This window comes from Uloborus diversus, chromosome 6, assembly GCF_026930045.1.
Source record: "Uloborus diversus isolate 005 chromosome 6, Udiv.v.3.1, whole genome shotgun sequence".
Taxonomy (NCBI): Eukaryota; Metazoa; Arthropoda; class Arachnida; order Araneae; family Uloboridae; genus Uloborus; species Uloborus diversus.
In genome coordinates this window covers 151970018-151996675 of record NC_072736.1, presented here as the reverse complement: position 1 = coordinate 151996675, position 26658 = coordinate 151970018, and the positions used below count along the sequence as shown (strand labels likewise).

General features: G+C 32.1%; 1 protein-coding gene across 1 annotated transcript in view; it reads left to right on the top strand.

Moving 5' to 3' along the window:
• Positions 1 to 26658, top strand: part of LOC129225151 (semaphorin-1A-like) — a 694730-nt gene that overhangs the window by 431869 nt on the left and 236203 nt on the right. The window contains exon 3 of the mRNA XM_054859712.1: positions 24229 to 24316. Coding sequence (XP_054715687.1) covers positions 24229 to 24316 — 88 coding nt within the window. The remainder of the gene's footprint in view (positions 1 to 24228; positions 24317 to 26658) is intronic.

Here is a 26658-nt window from a genome sequence, read left to right as displayed (position 1 = left end):
AATTGCCAATGATGGGGAAGTAACATTTAATTGGTGTAAAGGGAAGTCATGTGATGCACATACATCAGCTCGTTTTAAAATCATCTTGTAAACTGTTTTTAAAAGAAAGTTATTTCTCATGAACCAAAATATCAAAAAGGAAGAAGGCGCGGAGAAGGGAGGATAAAGACTTCTATTGTAGATAGCAATTTCATCCTCTCGCGGAACTATCGTTTCACGCAACTGAAACCACCTGTATTCTCTTTGATCAATCCCTTCTCTGATCACGTCATTCACGCAGCCATGCACCCAATCATCCTAGGCCCACCGGGACGATTCCAGGTCCACCCTCGCCTGCTTGACCATCACACGAGGAGGAAGAGACAGGGATGGTGGCAATCGAACGAAGAGAGAAAGGGTTCTATATCTCTCCGACCCGATGCAAAGAATGCGAACCACGATAATGAGTGACCCTCAATTCATTGCAGTCGTCCGAAGCCCATTCTTCCTTGGAGCAAGAGGAATTCTCCATCCATCCCCATCTCCTGCTTCCTCCTCCTCCTTCTACTCCTTCTTACTTTTCTACTTTATTTGGGGCCCTGAGCTATATATATACAAGACACCAGCACGACTTTATCGATCGCTATTGATTGCAGATCACCATTTTTCTCTGGGGGTTTCTTTTTTTCATCCCCTCCCATTCCTTTCTGTATGGGGTGGATGAAGTCTTGATCGTTTGCGGGAAGATGACGGGCGTATGTTGTGTAATCCTTTGTCCGCACGTACTTGGATTAAACTTCCTGGTTTAAGAAGTTGACGGACTGTATTTCAATCGTATTTAATGTCAAGCGAATTTATAAAATAGTTAATGTTGTTACATTTTCTTGACATGAGTTTTAAGCGATAAGTTTATACTTTATGTTGATAACGAATTTTTGTTGGGAAAGATGAAAAAATCATATGATAAATACTTCGGAAAACATGCAAAATATTGAAAAGCTATGTAACTTTCTAACTTCAGAAATGTCTTGTCCTAAACCACTTGGAATACCTTCAAGAATATTTTTAATTGAAAATTAATTTAATTTGTTTAAAAATAAGAAGACTTTTTTTAATTGTTAACTAATTTGGTTGTAAAAAAAAAAAAAACTTACTTTGCCAATTATTGCTTTCTTTTTTCAGAGATGTATTGTATTTTACGTGTCTAAAAACCGTTTCGAATATAAATGTAGGGAAGATTTGCTGATTAGTAGTTAAGCTTATTGATATTGAACTTGACATTTGAACAACTCTTACTCAAGCAAACTTTTTTATAAGTTGTATATCAAACATTTTAATATCAAACGTATTCAAAGCACATACAAAATTAGAAACATCGGTTTGCTTCAGGAGCGAATACAGAAATTTTTATTAGGGAGGTCAAGTTTCAATGGTCAGCATTATATCTTCCACGTTAAAAGGTATCAGGTAAGCAAGGCTGCCCATTCCCCAAGGGTGATGGCGCACCCCTTCATTACGGAGCATCATCCCACCCAAAGAAGATCAAAACTCATTCAAATTACCATCCCCCTTCAATTTTTCACTGAGAAAGACTGTGCCATAAATCATATTCGCTCAAATTTTCTTCGAAAAATATATTTCTTGAAGCAGCCATTCTGGTCACATTACCGTGAGCTTTGAACATATGATACTGCAGGAATTAAATATTTGGAAATAGCCCACACACACATATAGCTTGAGGTGGAAGAGTGCTCTAAAACAACATTAAGCTCCTGAAAAAATAATGTTTTTTTTTTTTTTTGAAAATGAACAAAAAACTCAAAACATCCCTAGCCCAGTAAACGAACTCAGTCATTCCTTTGAAATATGACGAGATGAGAAGGAATACCTTACAGAACCAAGCCAAAAAAGGGTTAAAATTGATTCCATTGATATTTTTTCGGACGTAAAAAGTTTAAGTTTTATAAATAATAAGCGTGATAAAATTCTTGACACGGGGTGGGGGGGGGGGGTCAGCTGACCCATTGACCCTCCCCTGAATCCGCCCCTGGTTTGCTTGATAAATCGGCGGATGCTAGATTTAACTAAACATCATATTTCTACACAATACCTAGTTTTAAAATATTAATTACAGCCCCAAATAAAGATTGCATCCATGTTCCCACAATTTACTAAATCACAACTTGACATAAAATGTAAAAAACACAATAGTCAATTGGTTCTGTCTTGTTATAATTTTATTCAAATGTATTATGTTTTGTTCCTCTGAACATCATTCTAAACATATTTCATTGATGAGTCAGTCAATTATCTTTTTCATTTGTTTCTTCTTAGCAGGTACTATTAGTAAGTCATGGGAATTTGATCAAAACTAAAATTCGAATACTAGCGCCATCTACACGTCGTTGTAAGAATACATTTTCACAAATGAATAAAATCGAAGTGATCAATAACTCGCTATATATATTTTAGATACGTTTGATTCATTCATTTTCATGATTTCGAAAAATAAGTACATAAGATGAAAAATTGAACTAAACATAAAAAATAAAAATTAAAAAGTTGAAGAAAAAGATAAGAAGCTCAAAAATGAAATGTTCTTAATGATATATATATATAAATTATTCGCAATTATTTCCTAGATTAGTTTTCACTAATAGGAAATTTTCTTTTTCATTTCTAAGTTTGGCGAGGCACATTTTAATGCTCCTTTTCGTTCATAAACAGAAATAAGCAAGAACAATTACAACGGATTCCCAAGTCGAGTTTCAAGTAAATTCAGCAATTTCACGCCAAGAAATTTTCTTCTTCTCTCTTTATAGTTAGAGAAGTAAACATCACAAGTACTTCCTCTAATTATTCTCAAATTTGGCACACTGACAAGACCTAATGTACTTAATGAGTGTTTGCAGATATTAGCATTGATTAATTAACTAATATTTTCTTTATATTCATATTTCAACGTTTAAAGAGGAAAAGATTTTGAGCAACGATCATAATTATGTACTTTTATTGCCACAATTTTCTTTGTTTACATGAACTAAATGAACAATTATCTTATTTCGTTCAAAATGTATCTTTTTCTGACGTTTTTTACGTGCTCAATGTAGTGAAAAAAAGGTAGTCAGAAAGGAGGAAAAAACAAATTTAAAGTAATTAAAAGAAAAAATTATAAGAAAGAAGAATTCGGTGTAAGTTGTAGGCTAACCACCGGATCCTGATTTTATGCAGTTGAACAATTTCTTGTCTCAAAACCCGCTAGTTTTTATAAATCTTATGTCTTTTAAAATAATTATGTGAGATATTTCTAAATCTAGGACCATATATTTGTAGTTTATGTTGTATGTAGAATCTTTAATTTATCTTGTAAATGTGTTTTATTCAATACATTGTCTGACGAACTTATAACTTTTTAAAGAACGTTTTTGAATATTTTTCCGCAAAAATGTCGTTGTTTTTGTTAGCTCATGCAAAATGTATTGAAATAGATGTACAACAAGAACGGATTTTGCTTTAAAACTTAAATTCTCGAAAAATGTACCTTTAACATTTTTACCCCCCCCCCCCCTAAGGGCGTCTATATGCAAAATTTTAAGGAGAGGGCGGGGGGCTCAGATTTTTTTCCGGTGGTTCAGCAGGATATTTTCCCCATAGAAACCGATTTCAGTGCAGATTAGAGTCATTAAAATGTGACATTTTTAATAACATTCATTAATTGCTGGAGAAGAATTGGTTTTACATTTTTGAGAAAGGAAAAAATTACTAAAAGCAAGGAAGTTCTAATTTCAAAGGGGGGGGGGACTTGAGTCCCCACTTGCCCCCCATATGAGCGCTCTCCCCCCCCCCAAAACATATTGATAATAAGAACTTGCTCGAAAATATGGCGATCAAAGATCAAACGCATTTGGTATTGACGAAAAATTACTTGTTTGTGACACAAGATTATGGTAAATGTGCCCTAAGAAGGGATAACTCATGGGAAGCAACAGTTTGTAAAAGTGAAATTATTAATGTACATTCAAATGAATTGTAGCAGAAAATTACAATTGATTGAATTACGGCAGCAAATAACAACATAGTGAGTTATAGTAACAGATAACAATCCAGAGAGTTGTTGTAACAAATCGATATCGATCAAAATGTGGTTCCAAATTGCCATTCAGTGAACTGTTTTAGTAACTAGTGACCATGGTCACAACCTAGTGACCATGGCCAGGAGATAAACAGGAACAGTTGGGGGGAAAAATTGAAACATGTCTGGTGTCGCAAAAATCAGATAGTTTACAGTTCTAACTGAAATCATTGAGTAACTAACAATAATTGAAGCTATTAAAGGAAAAACGTGAAATAAGTGTCAAATAAATAACAATTTAAAGAATATTGCTAATTTCTGGTTTTCGTTACATGCTTTATAGCCTACCCTTCAAGGCAACAAGGTTTTTTTATTTGTCTCTTTCTTATTACTTCCTTTTACGAAGTAAAGGAAGTATTGTATTCGCGAAATAGTTTTGACCCAAAAATCGACCTTAATTTCCATTTTGCTCGCCCCCGAATGAATGTTGAGTTTTTTTTTCAACCGGCCACACGTGGATATATGCCTAAGAACGTATAGATACCCTAAATATCCATTTTGACGATCCCCGAATTAATTACAACAAGTTTTCTCGTGAGGTCTGCATGTACGTATGTATGTGCGTATGTATCTCGCATAACTCGAAAACATTATGTCCTAGAAAGTTGAAATTTGGTACATAGACTCCTAGTGGGATCTAGTTTGTGCACCTTTTGGTTGCATTCGGATGTTCATTGCAAACTGAAGTGGTGTTATAATTTGGCAAGCACTTGATGACATATCGCCGAGCTTTTTCGCCCATTTGGCGTTTATTTATTTATTATTTTATTTTTTTAATTTTTAATTTGGTTTTATTTTGGCCACTACTGACGATATTTAGAGAGTTAACCATTGAATCACATTAAGATGTCCAATATTGGGAAACTTCTTTACTAATAATAAAGCTGAAAGTCTCTCTGTCCGGAGGATGTCTGGATGTCAGTAGGATGTTTGGATGTCTGTAGGATGTCTGTGACGCGCATAGCGCCTAGACCGTTCTGCCGATTTTCATGAAATTTGGCACAAAGTTAGTATGTAGCATGGGGGTGTGCAACTCGAAGCGATTTTTCGAAAATTCGATGTGGTTCTTTTTCTATTCCAATTTTAAGAAAAAAAATATCATAAGATGGACGAGTAAATTACGAAATTATCATAACGTGGAAACGTGACATGGGCACAAGCCGATTGGCGAGATACGAAATTATCATAACGTGGAACCGTAAGATGGGTACAAGCCAACTGCCGAGAAAATTCACCATACATTATTTGTAAATATACAGGCGAACCAAAAGCCCTTTTGATTTTTCTATTACGGGCAAAGCCGTGCGGGTATCACTAGTAATCAATATAAAACTTTTTTTTTTTTGCTTCAGTGTTTCTTTGCTTACTCCAAGGCACTACTATTATCATTCAATTGGCGTAAAAGAAAGTCACGTGATGCACACATCAGCTCGTTTTTTTTCTCTATATTTTTACTAAACCGTGAACAAATACATGTAATCCAAATATACTTAATGATTTTTTTAAAAAAAAAAGAGTGCTCCCTGTTTTAATCACCCGCTTAAAACGAATAATCACAAAACAAAATGCACTTCACTCAAAGCAAAAACATAAAACAAAACTACAAAATCGCATTTTTTTGAGAAGAAAGTAGTAACTCTAAGAGGATCACATGACATTATTATTCGTCTGATCCCTCTCCTTCGTTCCCTGATCCTTCTAGGGTTTATTTAGAGGAGCTCAACCCTTATAAAAATTTGTGAGCGGGAAAAATCCTCAGTAAATGGAAAACCGAGTCCTCAGGAAGAAAATCCAAGTTGGAAAGCAATTTGTTTCGATTTCACTCTACATGGCGAATCATAATTTAAGAGGAATCTTCAGATTCTTGGTATTGGCTTTATATTGGAATCGAAATTTACATATCTCCAGGAGAAGGTGTTTATATTTATCCGACATTCTATCCAACAGCATATTTTGGTATCGAACATTTGTTATCGTTATGTACGATAAAAGTGCCGAAGATGTAATTCTTACAAATCCTCAGTTTTGGTGTTTTATTGGAAGCTATCTGAAGCAATGGATGCGATGTATTTTTTCAGCTTTATAAGCTTTATTGGTACGTTCAAAGGTATATGTTAACCAAATGTGAAGATTGGATTTAAATGTATTGTCTGGTGCACTATTTTATTTGAAGATAATGTAAATACAATATTAACTTAACTTTTTTTCTATTCTTCGTATATTTGAGTTACATCACGTTTAATTTTTAAGCATGGTGTCATAATTTAAAAGCGTACAAGCTACATCTTAAGCGATGAAAAATATTGTCTTGTTGTAAATATAAGTAAACTCCGTATTGAAACGGAATATAAAATGTATTTAAAAACTACTTCAAAAAGTTAATAATATTTATTACTAGTTATGTTCATAAAAAATGATGATGCTAACTCTTTTAGTTATGCTGAAACCAAAAGACCTCGTAAGTGTAAAAAAAGAGGAGGGACTTAGAGCCTACGTCTCTTTATTTTGTTCGATTATGCCAAATATAATTTAATGTTAAATAGAATATAGATTCATATCTTGCAATCAGGATACTTTACTCAATCAATGCTTCAAGTCAAGTCAAGTCAATCACTTTACATTTCCTTTTTTGACATAATAATTTTCGTTATTGGAACGTTATTAAATGTGTATAAAATGCCAAAATAAGTTAAGTAGCTCAACCAATATGTTTTCACAAGTCGTCCGATATTTCCTATAATACCTTATAAATGTCTCCCAACACAGTGTTTTGTAAGGCGACGAATTAGTTTAACATATTTTCAAAAAAAAATAAAAAAAAATAAAATAAATAAATAAATAAATAAATAATAATAATAATTACAGAAATAAAACATACCACCTTTTTTTCTGACATTACTCTCTTACTTTCATTTCTTTAACGTTGCGTGCAAACAACTTTTCGTACAAATCTTTGCTATTATACCTTGATGTTACTTTTAAAAAACAAGATCATCTACTTACAAAAGCAATTCCAAAAAATCAAGTCCAAACGAGGTTATTTCTTTGAACCAATTCATTTTCTCCTGCACTCCCACAAGTAGTTTTCTGAAAAAGATACGTCTAAAATTTCGGCGATATCAAAATCTTCAGTAAGAAGAAAATCAATTTATAAGAAATCAAAAATCCCTGTAGAGTAGAAACAATTTGTTTCAATTTAGGACAACTTGGGTTTCTTTGCTTTTTAATAAATTACATGTTTTTTTTATGTACAAAAAAGAATGATTTATATTTTTAACGTTTTTACTGAAATGTATTTAATTTGGGAAGGTTTTATTTTATATGGTATCATGGACACGAAGGGAATAAATTCACTAAAAGATATTTCCACTAGTCCTAAACCTTTACGCTGAGTAAATAACTCTCGTTTTTTTTTTTTTTTTTGGATTAATACCTGAAGTCGTTTAAAGTTGAACTGGTATTTCTTACATTATTTTATCGTACTAACAAGTTCTTATTAATTTGTTTTTCAGAAATTTTTGATTAATTACAGAATAACAATAAAGTTCTTGGCTAAATGAAAGAGCTGTTCTTTTTCTAAATGCTAAATATTTATTATTATGTATGCGATTAAAGTTCGCGTTAAAAAAAGTATTATTAAAACAAAATTTATCATTTTATCGATGTTTTTAACCAAAATTTTCAGTAGTCGTAAAATAATTGTAAAACCAAAACAAAATAATAATAATAATAATTAAACCTTAAAATATGCTTCGTTAAACGAACTCTTAAAAAAAAGGTAAGAAATTTCCCAAATATATATATATATATATATATATATACTTCTATGTGTGTGTGTATATTAAATAAATAAAAATCCTAAAATAAATTTATTGTAACTCAAAAATAAGTCGGGGGAAAAAGGGAGAAGAACTAAAGCATTCTTTCCTGAAAAATCAGAAAGAAAACCATGGTACAGATCAGTGTGAAACTTGATGCGTAATATTTTCCATGAAAATAAACTGATGTTTACAAACGCTCAAACAGTAAAACTTAAAACTAGTGGAAAGCTATTTTCTTTTTGAGATAAATTTCACATATTTAAATTGATAAATGTTTAAATGTTTTGTATTTTAACACAAATTTCAAAATTGAAAACTTCAATTGCTTATTTATTTTAATATTTGGTTTGAAACTGTATCACTAATCATTTTATTTCCGTAATAAATAACATGTAAATTATTCAAACTAGCCAAATAATAACATCCACTCAGACTTTTTCGGAATTTATATTGAATCTTTGATCTGCCCGAATGCTGCAACTCCTATCTCATTCGCGAATCCGAAATCTTCTTTTTTCCTCATTTCTCCTTTTCCCCAAGAAATATGAAACGTGCTTTTTTTCATTTCATTCCTAAACAGAGGGGACAAGCTTTGTTAAATCTTCCATATACACACTCCCACGCGCCAAAACCAAGCCCTTATCAACAAAAGTCCTGCAGCCACCACCACCAGAATGCCTCGCATAATGCAGTGAAATTCCATTTAGTTGGTGACGACTCTTGAACCCTTGTGCAAACCTTTACTTTCTCCGAGCAGACTTTTCCCCCTCATCGAAAATCCCTTCTCTCGACCCTCCCAGGTACACACGGAAAGATGATTCAGCGAAAAGTCAACGTTTCCAACTTATTCCCCCCTCGCCAAATCCCTTTTTAATAACATCCGAGTGTGACCTCGTGGTGATAAGAAATCTTCCCTCTTGTTGTACCACCCCTCTTAGATCTGGTGAGTCGCACCGAAGCATCAAAACTTTATTGCGAAGTGTAGTGTTCGAAAGTGTCCTGCAATAAGAGAAGTACGACGGCTTGTGATTAGATGGTTGTGGCTTTAGGGGGGCTGCGAGGTAAGCTTAGGGTTGGTAATCTCTGTGGCAATTTCCTGCTGGAGTCATTTTGAGTTTTAAGATCGACGGAAAAGAAGACCGAAGAATCCCGTTCGAATTATTTGGTTTTAATTGTGGCGTAAACGGGCTGTTCGACGAAAAACAGACATTTGTCGCTCACGGGACATAACTAAGATTAATTTGAAAACATGTAACAAACAATTTTTTTTCCTAAGAAATCATACGTGTATGTGTGGTTTCTAAGGCTTTAATCTTAGGCTAAAATATTTGTGCATTACATATCGTAAACATTACTTTTGAAGTAAAATATAGAACTGTCACGGTGGGACAAAATGTCTGATTTCTTGCTGAATGGTCCATTATGTTTCTTTCTGAAACTGCAGCTAAAATAATTGGTAGAAAACTAACGTAGATATTTATTACATTTGCCAAAACAGATTTAGATAATATATAGCTGAAATTAAGAACTTTAAAGCTGATGCCCTTTAGTGCGACCTATACCTGACGGGTAAAATTCATTTAAAAAAACGACAATTAAAAAATAATCAGAAAAAAAACTTTTCTTAGGAAATTGCACAAGTCAACTTTTAACTATGTCAACAAATTACACTTCAAATCATTTAATTTTGTATAGTATATAGATATGAAATTATATGGACAATTAAATCCAAGATGTACCATGCGTGAGTGGGGAAAAATCCCCAAGTGCAATAAAATTATTTTCACTGTTCAATTAATTACAGATATTTTTTTTTCAGAGACACCGATAATGAAACTGTTTTATTTCTGTATTTGAAAAACATAAGTAATTTTTTTCAAGAAATAAGTTCAGGCTTAATGCTGCTGTTAATAATTAAATGGCCAGCGAAAGTTTTGTCCAACGAAAGAAAGGTTGATCAGTTTCTTTTTTTTTTTTTTTTTTCAAATATTAAACATTATAAAATCGTATTGGTCTTCGTAGTTGTGATAGTTTTTTTTTCTCAAATATTAGATAGCAAAAAATCGCATTGATATTCTTAGTGTTTTTTTTTTCAGTTTATTTCTGCATAAACATTATTATGAGCTTATTTATGTGTATTTTTAAATTTCTTTCTTTAATATCAAGTTAACGTTTTTGTTTTTTAAGTGTGTCATTTATTTAAAACAAAATTGATTTGCAAGAATTATAATCCAAAATACATTAAAAACTTTGCTTCTTGTTCTTAAAACAAAATCTTCAGAACTTTCAACAATGCAATTTTGCGAAAGGTAATTTTCGTACAACTAAAGTAGCAGCAGCAGACACTATATGTCAAATTAAATCAGAACATTATTTTTGTTCTTTAAAGATTCATTTATGTATTTTCCAATTTTACCTTCGGAAGTTTTTTTCATAATTCTTGTTCTTTTCAAGTATAATAAAAAACATCAATTTAAAATAATCTAAAAATTCTCAGGTGCGGGAAACTAACTACAGCCACCTAAACCATCCACTTAGAATACACCAGAGTCAGAACTTAGTATCCAGTTGTGTATTGTATTGTTCTAAGATTTTATCGTTTATGACAAAATAATGCTTATTTTCAGACGCATGATATTCTCTTCTGTTTTCAAATAAAAACTTGAAGGTATTTCGATTTCTACAGGAGAAAAAAGAATGTGATGATATCCGACGAAAGAAAAAAAATGCTGAAAAGGGTGATTTTTAATCTGGAAAGCTTTCCAAGATTTGGCCGAAAACGAGCATTCGAACATTCCAGATTTTTTATTTTTTAACTTTCTTCCTATTGTTCCCTTTGTTTGGATCCCCCCTTCCATTTCAGTCTTCCTCGCCATCCACCCTTTTCCGAATCCTTTTCTTCTCTTTGTAGAATCTTTTACAGCCGACGCCATTTTGATTTCTTTGAGGAAAGAAAGAAATTATACAGAGACCAAACTGCCCTTTTGTTCTGGACCTAGGAATTGAAGAGGGGGTAGTAAAAAAATGGAAAAAATATATTCCTCTCCCTCCCCCTTCTTCAAACAAAACCTCACAGGAATGTAACGAATGAAAGAAGATTTAAAAAACGAAAAAAGAGAGGGAAAAAAAGTCCTGAAGATATTTTTGGGATCGTTGAATTTCGCGCCCCATAAAATTTCCCGTTTTCTTTCATTTTTCTTCGTTTTTTTTTCTTTTTTTTTTCTTTTCCGGGCTGACTGCCAGGGTTTTGACTGGATCGCCGGAGACTATTCTTTTGCAATTTTGACGACAAATTTTATTCCTCAGCGTACATTCTGGATTGCCTCGTAATGTTCTGTTTATACATCAGGCGAAGATTTGAATTTGTTCCCGAAAGTAACAATTCCCTCCACCATGAAACTTCCTTTTTCTTCTCAGTTTTCGTTCGGTTTCCTTTTAGGATAAGATATATAAGAGTTTCTGGTTGTCTTGGCGGAATTGAATTAGTTTCGTTTCCTTTTACTTTGGCACTTTTTGATAAAATGCTCACTTAAAGTGGGTTTTTCTTTCTTTAAAACTACCAAGAAATTGTAGAAAGTTGCCTTAAAAACCATTTTTATGTCTTTTGCTGTCTTTTTAGAACCTATTACAAGGAAACATTGGCCAGAACTTAAATCAAAAGAGTACATCAAAATGTGAACCGGTGAATATCGAACACCACCCAATATATATATATATATATATATATATATATATATATATATATATATATATATATATATATATATATATATATATATTTCTGAAGCGAATATATTTCTACGTATAATTTCTACATTTGAATATTATAATATTATTTCCTTGAATTAACCGCAGAGTGTTATTTAGTGTCTTGGCGAGTACTATGTATATTTCCGGTAATCATCCTACTCAGCAAATTTACCTAGTACTTGGTACTCATACAGTTTTTGACCGTGTACTAGCAAAATTTTAAATATTTATAGTTATGAATGAAAAAAAACGAATTTTGAATTGGTTAAAAAACCATTCAAATAAAAATTAATAGTACCCATTATATACTACAGCTTGACTTATATAATATGACTACGTTGTATACACATATTAAGAAAAATTCCACGTAAATTTAACGCAAAATGAATTTAGCTATATATTTTTCGATTTAAACAATTTCTTCAAAATGGTTTTTCAAACTTTTTTGTCGACTGCGTATATTTGAAATATTGACACGGGAAGCTTGACCACGGAGAAATGGCGTTGAATGATCTTGAAGCAAATGATCTTGAAACAAAAACATCATTTGTATCATTTGTAATAGGTTATCTGTTATTATTTTGTAATAGATATAATCAGCGAGAACGATCTTGAAGCAAATGATCTTGAAGCAAAAAGATCATTTGTAATAGGTTGTCTGTTATTATTTTGTAATGGATATGATCAGCGAGAACGATCTTGAAGCAAATGGTCTTGAAGCAAAAACATCATTTGTATCATTTGTAATAGGTTGTCTGTTATTATTTTGTAATGGATATGATCAGCGAAACCGCGCGTCTTACTACTCGGCTCTTATGAGATGATTCTACCAATTACAAATAATGTTTTGCTTCAAGGTCATCCCCCATCTCTCCGTGGACAAGCTTTGGCGCCCTTTTTTCGCTAAAAGTGATTACTTTTACGATATTTTTAATGTTTCTTTCTATATATACATATCAGGGCTGTCCAACTGCAAAGAGCCCACGGGCCAGAATTCCGATTACTGATCACCTGGCGGGCCGCAATTTGAAAAAGTTGAACAATAACCTCTTACCTCAGATACAATAGCACTTAATAGTTGAATTATTAATTATAAAACAATGAAACAGAAGGAATTTAAAACAATTTGCTTACATTTTAATGAGAAAACTGAGACCGTTCCGCCGCCTTTACAAGGGCAGGAATGTCAACATCGGTATCATCGATGGAAAATAGCAGAGAGTTGACGAGAGCAAGCTCTCAATTAATTTTTCAAAATCAAAAAAGACCGTAGATGGGGGGGGGGGGCTTTATTTTTATCCAATTACAGGCAGGTTTTGCTTATCTGAAATGTTTCTCTGTTCCCTCCCTGAATCCCTCCGCCAATGCGAGGCAATACTATTTCTAGGAATTCGTTTCAACACTAGCGTGCAGTGTAGGACTGCTTGACCTTGACCTGTAGACGTCCTGCACCTTTTTCTCCCAATACAATGAAAGTAGTAAAAAAGCTATCAAGAGGAAATTTCGCGAATCCCGGCTTGACCAAAAATGGTAGTCTTGGATGCTTCTTGATACCATAAAATGTCGAAACAAGAAATATGATGAGGTTGGCGGGCCGCACAATATTCGTTATCGGGCCGTATGCGGCCCGTCAGTTGGACAGTTTTGATATATATATATATATATATATATATATATATATATATATATATATATATATATATATATATATATATATATATATATATATATATATATATATATGCACGAATACAGATACTCACCAAGAGGTTTTGGTGCTTTACCTCTTAATTGTACTTTGTGTTCTGCCATACTGTCAACTTAGTTCGGTAATATAATTATACATATTACTTTAAAAAAACTAAAAGTTGGTACATGTGGACATAGTCACATATAGATGATCTTATGCCAAAGTGAACTAAGTTTTTTTTTTTTTTTAATTACGACTTCAACATGTAAGCATGCTGCAAATATTGCTTTCTGTCTTATGCTAAGTAAATATAAACATGTCAAGCATTACTTGGTAGTACCGCTTTCCGATTTTATAAAAAACAAATATGCTTTATGTGTATTTTTCTATATAATTCTAACTTTGAATCGTCTCATTGAAAAATAAACATTATGGGTGATAATTCATTTTGGCATACGACCATCCACATCTATTTCTTAAATACATTTTTATATTTGTTAGTGAATGAGTAAAATTATTTAATTTTGGTTTTGAAGAAAATTTCATCGAATGTAAGTAAACATCCACAGCAACAAACACCGTCTCCCAATTCAAAACAACAATTTTGGAACGTGATTTCTCTATTTTTCGAAACGCTAAATCGCGTAATGTATTCTTTTGTGCTTAAAAACATTTTCTGTTGAACTGCAACGGAAGTCGTTCATCACTGCAGTCAGGAAGGAAATTCCGCTCTACGAGAAGATAAATGTTTACTGGTGAATACAAATTTCGCGAATCTTTTACAGAGATATTTCCATTGGTCGGTACAACAACTTAAAAAATAACAGTAACAAAGATTTAAAAAAAAAGTATGTAAAATAAAAACAACCGCAGACTGGCGTCTATTCGGCGCGGTTTCTGTTGTTCGTAAATATACTTGCCCGCAGATGTAAAGTTAGAAAAAGGGTTTTACTAAACATAACGGGATTAATGCTCAGTGTTTCCATGATAAAGATGCGTAAAAAACTTTTTTTTTTTTCATGTTTCTATCTTTGGCGATGTTAAAAAGTTAATATATATATGGGTAGTACATATGTTTTATGGAGAGAATGATAATTCTTTTGGTGACAAATATTTGCCCATTTATTCTATGAAAATTATGTGTATAACTTTATAGCAAGTGCTTTAGGTTACCTCAAAAATTCGAACCATTTCACACAATAGGCGGCTATTTTCAAAAATAACCACGAAACTACCTTTTTAGTCATTTGTCAATTAATCAAATAAAGTTTTAGAACAATGTGCTTGTGCATGGCGCACAATACAGTTCATGATGCTAAAATATGTATTTAAAGTTTTTAACAATTTAACAAAAATTTACTTTTATTTTTTATTGAACGTAAAGATAACCTGAAAAACAATTTTAGTACTGTGTGAACTCCGTGTGGAGCAATTTTACACTAAAATAAAGAAAATTGAGCGACATTTCCATTCAACACGTGTAAAGTCAATTTTATGACTCAAAGTGCAAAACTCAAGGAACACCCATCCACCCACATTCATCCAACGATCCATCTCTCTCTCTCTCTCTCTCTATATATATATATATATATATATATATATATATATATATATATATATATATATATTATTACAAACAAAAAGGAAAACTCTTTTATTGTTAAAGCATCCAAATATTTACTACAACCCTACTTTTTGTTTTCTTTAGAAAACGAGATTCTTGATACAAAGTCGAAAAAAAACTTTATAAACATGTTCGAAACTCGATTCATTTTCTCTTCTTTTTTTAACGCCAGTACTCTTCTACGGCCAGCAAAATGCGTTCGTTTTCCATTCTAAAAGGCGTAATCGTTAAATTATTCATGCCTTATCAAAACGTTCTTTCCTAACAAAACCGGAAACAAGTAAAAATAAGTGTAAAGTCTGCCTAAGTGCATTTTCTCCAATCACGAAACCCCCTCCTTTCACTTCAACTCGTGAACTGATTCGATTTCGGCTTTTATTCCAAATCGTTCCATTCGCACTTCGAAATCCCTACCTAGCTTCCCCGTCAACGTCCGTAATTAAATTTTAACCAGTAAAGAGTCGGCTGTTTCATGTCGGGGGCTTGTTTTCTCGATCCGATCTGGGGAGGGAAGGGTGGGGATGGTGCTGAAAGCAGACGGTTTGCGCTAACAAAATTTAAAAAAGAAATGCAATCGACGATCAGAATTTGTTTTATGCTATTCCGAGACGGTTTTTTTTTCCTTAAAACGGTGCTGACGTAGTGTTCCAAACTAGATGACAGTTATTTGGTATTTGTAATCACTGTTAGCACATGTTTTGTGTAACTAATTTTTCTTTTACTAATGAAGTTTTTTAAAATTTATTTCCCCCACCATAAAAACAAAAACAAATAATACCATCTATGTACGTTCATACATGGTTATCTCCGTATGACGAAATAGTTTATTTCCGGCAAAAAAATAAAGTCGTTGACTCCAAACTAAAGCTATATAAACGTAATACGGTTATGTCACACTATATAAAGATACGTAGGGGAGAGTTTAGGGGGAGAGGGTGATGAAATACAGATGAGCCCGCTTAATGGAATATCGATTAAAAGAATATCCCGCTTAATGTAATAAATTTTCAATCAACAAAACCGTTATGATTTCTTATTTTGATTTTTAGAATATTTCATCGGGGCATAGCATTCCATTAAGCGGCCTCGACTGTACCTGCATATATATTGATTTTATGCGCCTATATCAACAATTGGTTCTAAGTTGTAAAGTGTATGCTCCCGATCGCATACTTTCCGCCGTTCCTTCTTCCTAACTCTCCCTTTATTTAGAGTTTTAAGTTGATGCGAAGCTTCATGAGTGTTCAGTTCCTTGTGTAAATGAAAACTAATATAGAATGCATGTTAATTGTGTTACAATTACTGCTTTTCAATCGAACAAAAAATGCATACTCAAAAGAAAATACAATTCGAAAAATAATACAACAACTAAAGTCAGAACAAACAACGTAAGTAGAAGCACAAATTTGCACACACACAAACACACACACACACATATATATATATATATAATTGCAATATTAAACTGAAAAAGAAAGAGCGAAAATTTGAAAAAATCCCAGAATACCCAGGGACCTCACCAGGGGGGAGGCAACAGGGTATTTTGGGGATTTTTCAAATTTCCGTTCTTTCTTGTTCAGTTTGATATTGCTATTAAATTTATCGTCTACCAGTACCATAGAGCTGCCTATGGCGCCTATTGAACTCAATTGTGATGTCAAATTTGACTGAATTGTCCAGGTTACAATTACAGTATATGATAATGTTTCTTATTTATATATATATATATATATATATAACAATGCCGACATAAGGGATTCACTTCAAATAACTGCACCGACAAAACAATCAAAGGCATTGACTAAGACAAAGCGACAGAAAAAATCTGGCAGGTTAATTAAAAATATTCTCCAATTATTTCTCCCGAAACTGATTTTCCGAAGCAAATTAAACTTCCTCCCCTTCTCTGTCAGAAGTCATTATGAGCCCCCCCCCCCCCAAGTTCCCTGACATACCTGCATCCCAATTAGGGTTGACCAGCCACTCGAGAGGGTTGTTGCCTAAGATAAGGGTCGAGTAAGGGTTTCTGGAGGGGCGCGGCTCCTTTGGTGTCATTGCCTTGCTCCGGAGGAGACGGACTTTAATGAAAGATTCTCTTTATAGACGCAAATGCACGGTTTAATCGGTTTAACTCGCAAAAGTATGGGTGGGATGACTATGGTGCAATTAATTTTAAGGAGATAGTGGGGGCGAGGTGATGAGACTGAGGGAAAGGTAAAGACAATTTCGTACAAAAGGCATATACATGTTACAAAATTATCTAAGTGATATAGTACTTAATGGTACAAAAGTATGAAATTCCTTGTATAGTACAATAAGACCAAATCCCCGTGTGCTTTAGTGCATATAGCGCAAAAGTACGAAATTTCCCATGCAGTAGGTACAAAAATTTAAAATTCCCCATACAGTGCAATAATACAAAATTCAAAATTAAGCAGTTACTCCTATACAGCATAATAAAGCAAAATCCCTTATGTAGTGTGGGACAAATAGTACAAAAAAAACGAAACTCCAAACATCTTACAGTTGTTCAAAACTCCCTGTGTGGTGTCAATATAGAATTCGCCATGTAGTACAATAGTACACGAATACAAGATTCCTCTTAATTCCATATTTAGTGCAGCACAAAATGTTTCCATATAATATAGTTAAATTTTAGAAGACAGTTAGGGAATGGTGATGGGACAGAGCATTAGTACGGAAAATTTTGAACAAGAGGTACATAAATAGTACACACACATACACAAAATTCTATTCAAATGCAGAATCTCAGGAGATTAAGTGATGCAGTGAAATATATGGTCATGCTATAATGATCCTAATAATATTACCAACCTAATTTCTACATCGAAGATTAAAATAATATCCTCTAATTTTTCTAGGACTTTACTAGAAACATGTTTTAAGGTTTTTTACAACTTTTATGTAGTCTTCAATCAGATTCCAAATACAATGCTTTTTTTAGTTTAGAAAAAGGAAAGAAGAATCCAACACTCGCATTCATGATGGTTTTAAGGATGAAGTTAAAACTTCACTTTTGCATATGCTAAAATTTACATAACACTGAAATTTAAGTTTAAAACAAATGCTAAAATTTAGATTTACTTTAAGATGAATGTGAATATTAATCAAACCAGAATTCACTCCATTTCTAGTATATTTGATTGTGATTCAGAATGAAAATCAGGTTGGGAATTAACGCAATATGGAGTACTTTTGCTCAAAATATGAGTATAACAAAATTTGGCAAAAAGCAATAGTTTTGTTGTATTATATATATATATATATATATATATATATATATATATATATATATATATATATATATATATATATATATATATATATATATATATATATATATATAATATGTTTGCGCGCGCACGCGCGTGTTGTGTGTAGCTACAGGTTTTTTCCCCTTTAGCTTAAATGATCCTATTCCAAAAAATCCCGAGTGTCATTTTACGCTCCATATTTTTGCTTTATTCTTTATCATGTAAGTTGTAAATGACACAAATATAAGGCACAAAATATTTAGCACTTTTACTTAACTATTTTCTGGGAGGATTCCTCTTTGACATAATACTATGTGTCGCCAACATATTTTTTTACGTAGGAATCTAGAAAATTTAAATTATTCTTCTTCGTTATGTATTTCCTAAAGTACGATGTACTACCTCTTGTACTAATGGTTTGCATAAAATGATTTTCAGAGTACACAGAGGAGAGGGTTGGGAGAAATGGTACTGTGATACATTTATTCCGAAATAAAATGTGCACAACTATTTCTGGCTTCTCCAGTAGACGTAGTAACGACGGTGTGTAGTTACGGCATCTACCGGGCAAACACATTTTATTCCGGCATAAATTAATCACTGTCCCTTTTCTCTTGCGTTCCATTCGTTATGACTGTCTAATACATTAAAAACAGACTTCTGAGAAAATGATGTTCTTGTATGAGCCTATAACACCTTTAAATGTCTCTTCAAATTCTGAAATTGTTTTTACTGCATAATTAACACGCATTCATTTAATTTAAACGGTATTTTATAAAGTTACTTTTTCTTATTTAAATTGTTTTCATTTTACCAATCTATAACAATTCTGACTGACAAAAGTAACAACAGCAGTAACCCTTTTTATTCCTCCCAACTGCCCCATATGTATGCACTGCAAATGGATTAGTTAGAAAATGTACTTTAATAAGCATTTTTTAATTTAAAAATTTCTTTAAATGCGGAAATTATTTTGATGTTCACAACTATTATATATTTAATTTTATCGGTATCTAATGACGTTATAAAATTTATCTATACATTATTTTCATTAGTAACTTTACAAGATTGTAACAATTCTTGCTGACATAAGTAAAACAGCCTTCTCATCCCTCACCACTGCCCCATATGAATGCACTGAAAATGGATTATTTAGAAAATGTACTTCAATGAGTCTTTAATACCTTAAAACGTTTCTTCATGTACTGAAACTATAGTTTCGTACACAATTAATATGCATGTAGATTTTACTTTCTGGAATTATAAGACGTTACACATGTATAAATGCATTACTGCCGTTCTACAAAAAAGTAAACCCTTTGTCCCGCAAGTGACGGTTTATATATTTCATTAAAAAGTTATGATTTCAAAAGGTAATGACGCAGTCTTTTGCTAAAAAAATCATACGTAAGTTTGTAATTTGTTAAGCAGAAAACATTTGTTTATAAATCTTGTAAAGTATTATTTTTAATGCAAAATATGAGGTGTATCGTGTGGGACATAGTGACCGTTTTCTTTGGATTGGCTCAATAGTTCCAGTTATAATTTCACTAAATTGTATCAATTTTTGTTTACAAATTAAAAGCCCAGACGTTCTTTGGGGAAAGTACTATTCAGCTATTTCTAAACTCATAATCAGTGAAATTCTAGCTATGTTAAGAACCTTATCTATGACAATCTTAAAATCCGTTTTGCGAAATGTCTTAGTAATCGGTTTAACAACTTCATAAAATATAAAACAGGGCTCAAAGCACAGCTGTAAAAATAAAACTTTATTAAGAGCATGCTTATGACACACCTGGTGGCTTTCTTTGCAAGACGCACCTGAATCTTCAAACAAACAGCATAAAAAACAAAATAATCTGGAGATCAGGTGCGACGCTCTGTCTTCCAATAAAACCTGACATATCTCGAGAAAAGTAGTTGCAGGTGTCTAGAGCCCTAAGGGACGAAACACTCCAAGGTCAAACAATTCCATCATTGGTCTTTATCCGCTTATGCTGCTTTGCAGTTGTTTTGTTTTTAATTTCCCTCAGCGGTTAATTTACTGCTTGTCTGAAGCTGGCTTACTTTTTGGAGTCTCTTTACATCTTAAGGATGGAATCTCGAGAGGGGGATTTTTGTGTCTTCTTACTTTGTCTTTTGTTATCTGATGAATGGTTTTTTCTTTGCATGAAGCTTTAATTGTTGTGCCTAAAAATGCGAACTCATAAGTTTTTTGGGAGTGGTTGTTCGTGTCCTGAGAACTGAAATTATAATATATTTCTACAAAATATATGCAACTTAAATGAAAATTATTATATTTAATCTTTATTTCATAAGAGTTATTTTTAATTGTGCAAAAACAAAGGGGGGAGGGAGCATAGTCCAAGTGGTGGTACTATTCAATGTGGTTTTTTGAAAAAAAAATCTATAACTATAAGCTATCGTACTCTTGTTGAAATGTGGACGATTTGGATAGTATACGAAAAACCAGTAAAATTGTAATCCAAAAGCGTGTTAAAATTAAAAAAAAGCTTTTGTGTTTGCTGAAATAATTTATGTAAGATATTTTATTCATTAACAATGGTGACAACACATTTAAAATTTAACTTGCTTTGTTTAGTGTTTTAAAAAAATAGTCATCTTCTATGTAAAAAAGTATATAAATGCATTTATATCTTAAATTTTACCTTCGGATATGTTTTTGTGATCCTTTGGTATAAAGCTCTTTAAATTTTAAATAATATTTTCAGAAAATATAGTTTTGTATTTAGAGATTTCGTGCTTATGATTTTATACTTATAATTATTTGAAGAATAATAATTATTTTAGCTTAACTTCTACAAAGATTACATCTTTTGACAAGAAATGTTATACAGAGCAAGAGTTCTAAAATTTTTATTTCTATACATATTTACATGTTTCAAGCATTTAATTCATTTTTTGAAAAAAAAAAAGTTTTTTTATTTATTTATTTTTGGACCAACCTATGATAAACGTTTAATTTACAAAAGAAAAAAAAAGAAAAAAGGATAAAAGGGGGTGGCTTCAGATCATAAATTATGCAAGCGTGTATGTGTAAGTAAAAAGCCTATGTGTGTACGGATTGATAAATTTATCTTTTTTAAACTTTTTTGGAATGACTATGCAGACATCTGCATTGATATTCTTTATTTCTAGGTCGTCGTATAATGCATTTCAAACTTAGATAAGAACAATTCTAATTAAGTAAAGCATCACATATTCTACGATGAAAATTGTCCCTATTTTTTCTTGACTAATAGATTTTTTTCCTTTTTTTTCTTTTTCTTTTTTTGCAAAATACTGAAGCTGTAAGAATTTACTATAACAAAGGTGTTCGAACGTAGGTCTTACCGAATGTTCACAAAACTTCTGACCCTAAGAACTAAAAACGAAAATAAAACACTAGAAAATAAATAAAAATGTAACACGCAACATAAAAAGAAAGACTTAAGTTTCTCTCCAAGTTGCACCTGCAGCGAACACTGATGATATGCGTCTTCCTGTGTCACCTCCTAAGACGAGGCATCAGTAAAAAGGAACACTGCCTATCAAGCACCATAAAGAAAGTTCTGCTCAGCTACTTTGTCTGATGAGAACCTTTTGCCTCTCTCTCCAGAATCTCCTTCTTATATTTCTTCCAGACCCCCATTTTATCGTCAAAAAGAAAGTTTTGATTCATTCGCCCATTTCTCGTTTTGTCACCCTCCCGTGCTCCCGTCATCAAGAAGGTCACGTACCGGTAGGCGTAAGAAAAGAGTTCCTTCTCTTTTTTCCGACTTCTTTTTTTAACTTTCTTTCCCTTAAAAAGGATGTCGTGGTCAGGGTGTTGTGACAGCTAGGGGACAGCCGTAAGACAGCCGTCATGGTAGGTGGGAGGGGATATATCGCTGGGGTTATGTACTGAATTTTTTGTCGTGATGGATTTTTTTCCCACCTCACCTATATTTCATATTTCTCTTGTTTTTACTGAGGTTGCGGTGTTTGTTTTACCTTTACGTCTCTTCTTTCGGCTGTGGTTGATAAATATTCTGGTCTCGTCGTCATTGAATGTCAGCACTGACTTTACTTGGAGTAAAGTATGGGAGGAGGATGCATTATGAACCAGACAGGCTGACAGAGATGTACCATGGATTTAGCTCTTAATCTGCATAACCTGTAGATGACAGTGTAAAGAACAGAACATTTTTCGGTTATTTAAAAGCGTCCCATTGCTTGTGTTTCTTTAAAAAAAAGGGGAAAGAAGAAAAAACAGAAATTATTCAAATGTACTTTAAAGTTATCTCACAAACTAAAACTGAAAAATTACAGGTAGTGAAGATCAAAAGAAGATAGAGTAACCATAGTCTATTTAAAAAAACACAGTGTATTAAAACAGAATATTTATCAATCGCCTCTGTTGACTAAGACGACAAATGTCAGCACCCTTTTACTTAGAGTACTGAATGGGAAAAAGGAGCATTATACTATACCAGATAGGATAGAAGCTTTGTACCATGGATTTAGCTGTTTACCTGCATAATTTGTAGATGGCGGTCACTAGTTTTGTCACTGCTTTTTTTGTGTCTATTCAAGAAAAAGCACGATATGTGTTTAACTTGAGTGAATTTTAAAAATAAAAGGCAGTAATTTAATTCGCAGACAATACACGAAGTATTTTTTGTCAAAAAGTTATACATTCTTTTTTGACTTGGTGACATTTTGAAAGTTGAAGGGATAATTTTAGTTTCCAGCTTGTATGTTGTTTTTCTGATTTTTATGAAAGTAATCCGTTTAACCTGACGAAAGTGATAGTGATAAAAAATATTCACTAAGTAAAATATATGAATAACAAAATCTCAAGGCGTGTAGCATAGAATCAAAATGTGTATATGAGTTACATTTGCCAGTTTCTGAAAAAGACTTTTCTTTTCTAAAACTTGATTGAGTAATAAAATATTTAGGAAAATGTAGATAAGATTATTTTTTTTTTGAGCATAAATCTATTAATAATTTTAATGAAAATAATTTTGGTATAAAAAAGATAATAAACGAAAAGCAGTTTTCATTGTATTATGAAATTAGAAGAAAAATGGTGGTGTTTTGGTAATGGCGCGATCAGCTGACTCTAGTTAGAGTGCTGCTTAAATAATTCTAATTACCGTCGTTACTGTTTGCAATGCAGAAGTTTTGGGACAATGCTCTTTTTTTTTCTTAAATGAAATATATAATTATTTTAGACTATTGGGGAAAAAAATACTATAAAACCACAAGTGAAGTAATTAATAAATGTTTTCTCCTTTCACAGATAAAGCTCGTAGTCATCCATAAACTTAATGAAACTGTTATTATCTCTTAATTATGTAAAACTTATGTTTGACATCATATTTTACCGCGTTCTTTGTTTTATTACTGGGTATTTTGTCGTACAGGCTACGAAATGTCCAAGTGATACATAAATAAATTTTATTATAATTTAGATGGTCTCAAACAATACAAACCGTATTTTTACATTAGTAAACAAACCAAACGCTTCCCCTATAGCTTAACAGCTTAACAAAGATTTGATTCACGTAATGTTAAGAATTAAAATATACAGTTTCGGTTTTCTAAAAACAATTGCGGTTTTCCAAGAAATAAGAAGCACTCAATTGCAAAAAATATATATATATTTCTGATCTTAATCGTATGGCTTGTGAGTGAAAATATGTAAACTGAAGCAACTGAGATTGCTTTATTTAGTTATTTCTTGTACTGGCTGAAAATGGAAAATGTCAGGGGTCTTTCCGAAAATAGCTGTTGTGTTTACTCTTCATGATTTCCTAAAAGTCATATAGTACTGGAAAATTATATTTAAGGTCGTTGTTCGGATAATATTTATTATTCTTTTTCATAATTAGCATGTAAATGACTAATATAGATGTTTTAAAAATAATTGATGTTATTTCATGCAAACTTTTCCTTTTCACTTGCAGATGAATCTGATCTTCAGCGATTTATGGGAAACCGATCTTACTTCAAGCTATTGGAACAAGATGGCGATTCCCTCCTAGTTGGCGCAAGGTGATTTTAATTAAACTATCTATGGCGACAGAAAAGTCACAGTATACTAACATTATACTAATCTAAATACTATCTGAACATTACACTAACTCTGACAAAGGAAAAGATAGAGATATTTAAAAAAAATACACTGTAAAGCTTGCATTTTAGAGAGTTCAAAACGGTAATCATTTTGGTACGGAAACAAAGGTTTTATAGGTTGGTGCACATTTTTTTTTTTTTTTTTTTTTGCTCAGATTTTCAACAAGAACGTAAATAGTCGTGCATCATTAAACCATATAGTAAAAAATGTAGATATAAAACTTACACCACTGTAACATTTTTAAAAATATTTTAGTCACCATATTTATTTGTTTGTAATCAAATTTGTGATTATAAATACACTGCTTCGGTATTTTATCACATGAAATTATAGAAATATAAGCACGGTATTTTAGAACTTTTTAAAACTTTTTTTTTAACTTTAAATATTTTTAGATGACGAAACAATATTTGTTTTAAATTGAATGACAATTTAGGTATTCTTATGAAATAAATATTTGAATAAGAGGTTTTATAACACTTAAATCGTGAGAGCTTTCATAGAACATAGTGCGTGCTGTTGCTTGCGAATTATATGAAACAAAAAATCAAATAACGCTTTTGAAATCATTCTTTTACTCATCAAGTTACACAATAATAAATATTTACCTTAAACATTATGGCATGCTTTATATTTTAGCATGGATATTCTATTAGAAATGTCATAGTTCTTCGAAATTAGACATTATTTATTCAGGTTTCAGTTTTACCAAATGAGTGAAAAATAGTTATTTAAATAAATGGATGATATTAACTGCAACACATTAGAAATTTCTCGAACATATGCATGTTCACATTATTGGCTGTTTATTAGATTTAAAACCGTTTCAAGATTATTTTAATTTAATTCATATTATTTTGATTGCAATGCCTTTTTTTATGTATGTTTGTTTGCATTAATTGACAAATGTCGAATACATATAATATCGCGTTGTATGGTATAATAATACTTCATTTTCCATTGTTTAATTCCTAGATTTAAATGTAATGCACAAAGGGTTTTCGCATCATTTGTTGACATCAGAAGGAAGGTTTTTAATTGGCTATTCAAATGAAGATAATAGATTTTCTCGGGTTTGGTATGTCAACAGATAGCATTTGATTTCTCTGAAAGTAGTTGCGATTAATTGGCATAAACAGAGTCGATGTTAAATGCTTTGAAGCCCTCGTCATGAACAAAAGAATTTGATATTTAAATGTATCCTATTAACTTAGAAATATCGTTAATAAGTCAGTTCATAATGCGCAAGTTGTGTGAAATGGGTGGTGTTGAATTGAAATAGTAGTTATTTAATGTTATTTTTTCCGGGGCGAATTACATTGAATTTAATGCATCGTTAATCTTATACTATCGTAACATTGTAATTAGAGAATTCGAACTGAACCAGATTTTTTTACGTTTAATTTTCAAACATAAAAAAGCGTTTTAATGAGAATTTTAATTGCCTTTAATTGAACTGTTGAAAGCAAAAGTGATGTAAGTCAAGAAAACTACATTTAATAATTACTACAAAAATGCAAAATGCAACTTTTGCAGAAAATAAATTTATTTTTCTTCGAAGAAAGTTGAAGCAGAAAAGTTATACGAGTATAATACCATACTGAGCCATTGAGAGCAAAAGTAGTGTTGGTCAAGAAAATATTTACACCACTTTTGCTCTTGACGGGTTTTCAAAAATGGTGCGAAATGCTGCATTTACCGAAAAGAAAGTAATTTTTCTTTGGTATAAGTTAAAGTAAATAAGTTATACTAGAACACTACCATTTTGAGCATTTGAGAGGAAAAGTGGTGTAAGTCAAGAAAACGCTTACTCCACTTTTGCTCTTGATGACTCTTAGTCCAAAGTACCATGTTGAGTCGTTGAATGCGAAAGTGATATTTCATTGACTGACTGTGAAGTGAATGTTTCATTGTGATGTGAATGTTTCATTGACTGACATCACTTTTTCTCTCAAAGCACAGTGGGGCGAAAATGCCAAAAAGCGCTTATAAATGTCATTATTTTCCTATATCCAACCAATTGAGGATTAATAAACTTGCACAGGCCTACCTCTTAGGCAATCAGAACTGGAATTTTAGAGCCCTTCGTCCACTACAAAACTGAAGGGAGCCTTTAGAAAGTGGAAGAGCCATGAGTGCGGGAATTTACAAAAATTGCTTTTAAGCAGTCTATAATTTATTTTTCTTATTAAAGGCGGGTATATTTCATTTCTCTCTTGTCCAACGATTGTAATAAGACGAAAATAATGAGTAATCAAAT